The sequence below is a fragment of the Austrofundulus limnaeus genome, unplaced genomic scaffold (assembly GCF_001266775.1).
Source record: "Austrofundulus limnaeus strain Quisiro unplaced genomic scaffold, Austrofundulus_limnaeus-1.0 Scaffold1093, whole genome shotgun sequence".
In the NCBI taxonomy this organism is placed as follows: Eukaryota; Metazoa; Chordata; class Actinopteri; order Cyprinodontiformes; family Rivulidae; genus Austrofundulus; species Austrofundulus limnaeus.
Window position 1 is genome coordinate 100,381 of NW_013953495.1, and position 2,732 is coordinate 103,112.

General features: G+C 40.1%; 1 protein-coding gene across 1 annotated transcript in view; it reads left to right on the forward strand.

The window, feature by feature from the left end:
• LOC106534118 (feline leukemia virus subgroup C receptor-related protein 1) overlaps positions 1-2,732 on the forward strand; it is a gene marked incomplete in the record, with an annotated part of 19,172 nt that overhangs the window by 9,594 nt on the left and 6,846 nt on the right. The window contains 1 exon segment of the mRNA XM_014030639.1: positions 887-990. Coding sequence (XP_013886093.1) covers positions 887-990 — 104 coding nt within the window.

Genomic DNA, 2,732 nt, shown 5'->3' on the forward strand with positions numbered 1-2,732 from the left:
TTATTATTGTTATTATTACCACATCATAAATGAATCAGAATGGTTCTGCTTATTGTTTGCAGGAATACTGACGGGCTCTTTCTATTCTGTCTCCACACTTTTAAACCAGATGATCATGGACTGTTATAAGGTAAACTGACATAATAATAATAATAATAAAGCACAAATAAACCCAGTCTTCTGATTTCTACCAGTTTTTTTTAACACAAATTTAGCTGTGAAAGAAAAAATAAAAGATCATCACTGTGTTGATTCTCCTGTTTAAACTCGACTCAAAGATCACGTTCGAGCAGTAAAACAGGTCAGAAAGCAACAAAATGACAAATCCCGACATGGTCAAATGAGAAAAGAGTTTTACGTTGCTTCACTTTTTACTTGTTTTTGTTGCTAAACCTGCAGAATAAAACGACTAAAAGAGGAAAAGAGACTGAAGCAGAGCTGGAAAGAACTAAAACTTCTGATGACTTTGATGAGACGTGAACTTATTGTCCGAGTTCGTTAGCTGCTTTCACGCATGCCTGCTGCCCACCCCAACACTTTTAACACACACACTAACACACACACACACACACACACACACACACACACACACACACACACACACACACCAGAGAGGCTGATGCTCACTCAGCTTCTGCTTCTCATATTATTACAGAAGCTTCACACACTCACACTGACAGATCCTCACCTTTACACGAACTTCTAAAGCCGTTAGATGACTGAACAGTTCTCACACAGTAAATCCCTGACCCCTCTCTGCTCACCATCAGACCCTTACATACATGTGACCAGCTTAAACACCATCTATCGTGAGAAATGCTCTGAATATTAAAAAAAAATGGCAGAGGAAAAGCAATAACCTCTCTTCCGTTTGTTTTTGTTTCAGGGCCAGGAGTTGAATGCTGGGAGGATTGGTTTGACTCTTGTTGTTGCTGGGATGGTGGGCTCCATCCTCTGCGGTCTGTGGCTGGACCACACCAAGACGTACAAGTACGAGACATCATTTAGTTCAGGGCTATTCAACTAAATCAGTCCGGGGGGCCACAGTTACTGCAGGTCAACAGCTCAGGGGCCGAATATCCAGCAATTAAAGGGGCAATATCATGTAAAATCAACTTTTTTGAGTTTTATATCATGTTATAATGTTATACTCTCATAAAAAACATGCCCAAAGCCTTGCTTTGACTCATTCATGCATGTTTGAGAAATTCTGCAGCGTTTTTATGAAGCCATGCTGAGGAGCAAAACGACAGGTGGGGACAAGAAACACCTTTGGGGACCAGAAACAGCTTTGGGGACCAGAAACACCTCTGAGACGTGTCTTTAAGCTGAACTTCCTCATGGCAGAGCACACTCCCTCCCCCCCTCCCCACGCACGCCACCCATGACTCCTGCAGGCTCTCGGGTGAAACTGAAAGTGAAACTTAACTGTCTGCTACTCTCAACATTACTTCTCACACAGTGAAGCTCTTTTCAGATTAAAAATAGCTTTGAGAAAATGTATTTTCAGATGCCAAGTAAACTGCATCAACGCGCAAAACCCCCGCCCCGGCACCAAAACGGACGGGACAGAAGCAGAAGCAGTTTCTTAAAGAGACAGAGGCCAATTTCAAGGCGTTTAGAAGAGGAAGTGATGAGAGGTTAAGTTTATTTTCTATTTAAACATAAAAACAACATTTTAATAACAGCTAAAGGTCCCATAGATACTTTATTATGGTATAGTAAATATATACATGCCTGAGAAACACATAATATTGGCCCTTTAAAGTAAATAAACCAAGTATTACAAAGATCTGTTACCTTTGAAATAGTTTATTTTGCTGTATTTAATCATGAATACAACATACAGAACCCTATAAAAGTAGTGATAATTAAACAACAGAAAAACAAAAATAACACGTTATGCCTCTTATTTAACACAAATAATATTTTAATATCTCTGACTTGCCAAATTTTTAACCAATTTTATTTTCACTTTCGTAGTTTTATCTTCAAATGCTTGTAGTTTTAACTGTCTTGAGTGTTTATAGAAATGTTTTTTACCAGCTTGTAGCCAAGATTCTGATGTTTCTGTAGACACCACACCTGTCTGTGTTGAACTAAAAGAACTTAGAGTAATTAAAGAAGAAAACCGGGGGTTTGGACTTAAAGGGTCAATATTATGTGTTTCTCAGGCAGATATTTAAATACTATACCATAATAAAGTATCTGTGTCARCTTTAGTTGTTATTAAAATGCTGTTTTATGTTTAAATAGAAAATAAACTTATCTTCTCATCACTTCCTCTTCTAAACGCCTTGAAATTGGCCTCTGTCTCTTTAAGAACCACCTTCCGCTTCTGTCCCACCCATTTCAGTGTGGGGGGTTCGCACTTGCGGGGGTTGGGGGGCTGCTATGATGCAGTTTACTTGGCTTCTGAAAATACATTTCCTCAAGGGTTTTTAGAATCTGAAAAGAGCTTCACTGTGTGTTAGGAGCTCAGCAGACAGTTTCACTTTCAGTTTCACTCGTTTGCTTTGTTACTTCCGAGAGCCTGCAGGAGTCATGGGCGGGGTCTGTGGGGTGGGGAGGTGTGCTCCGTGATGAGGAAGTTCAGCTTAAAGACACGTCCCAGAAGTGTTTCTGGTAACAAAAGGTGTTTCTGGTCCCCACCTGTCGTTTTGCTCCTCAGCATGGCTTCATAAAAACGCTGCAGGATTTCTCAAACATGCATGAATGAGTCAAAGCAAGGC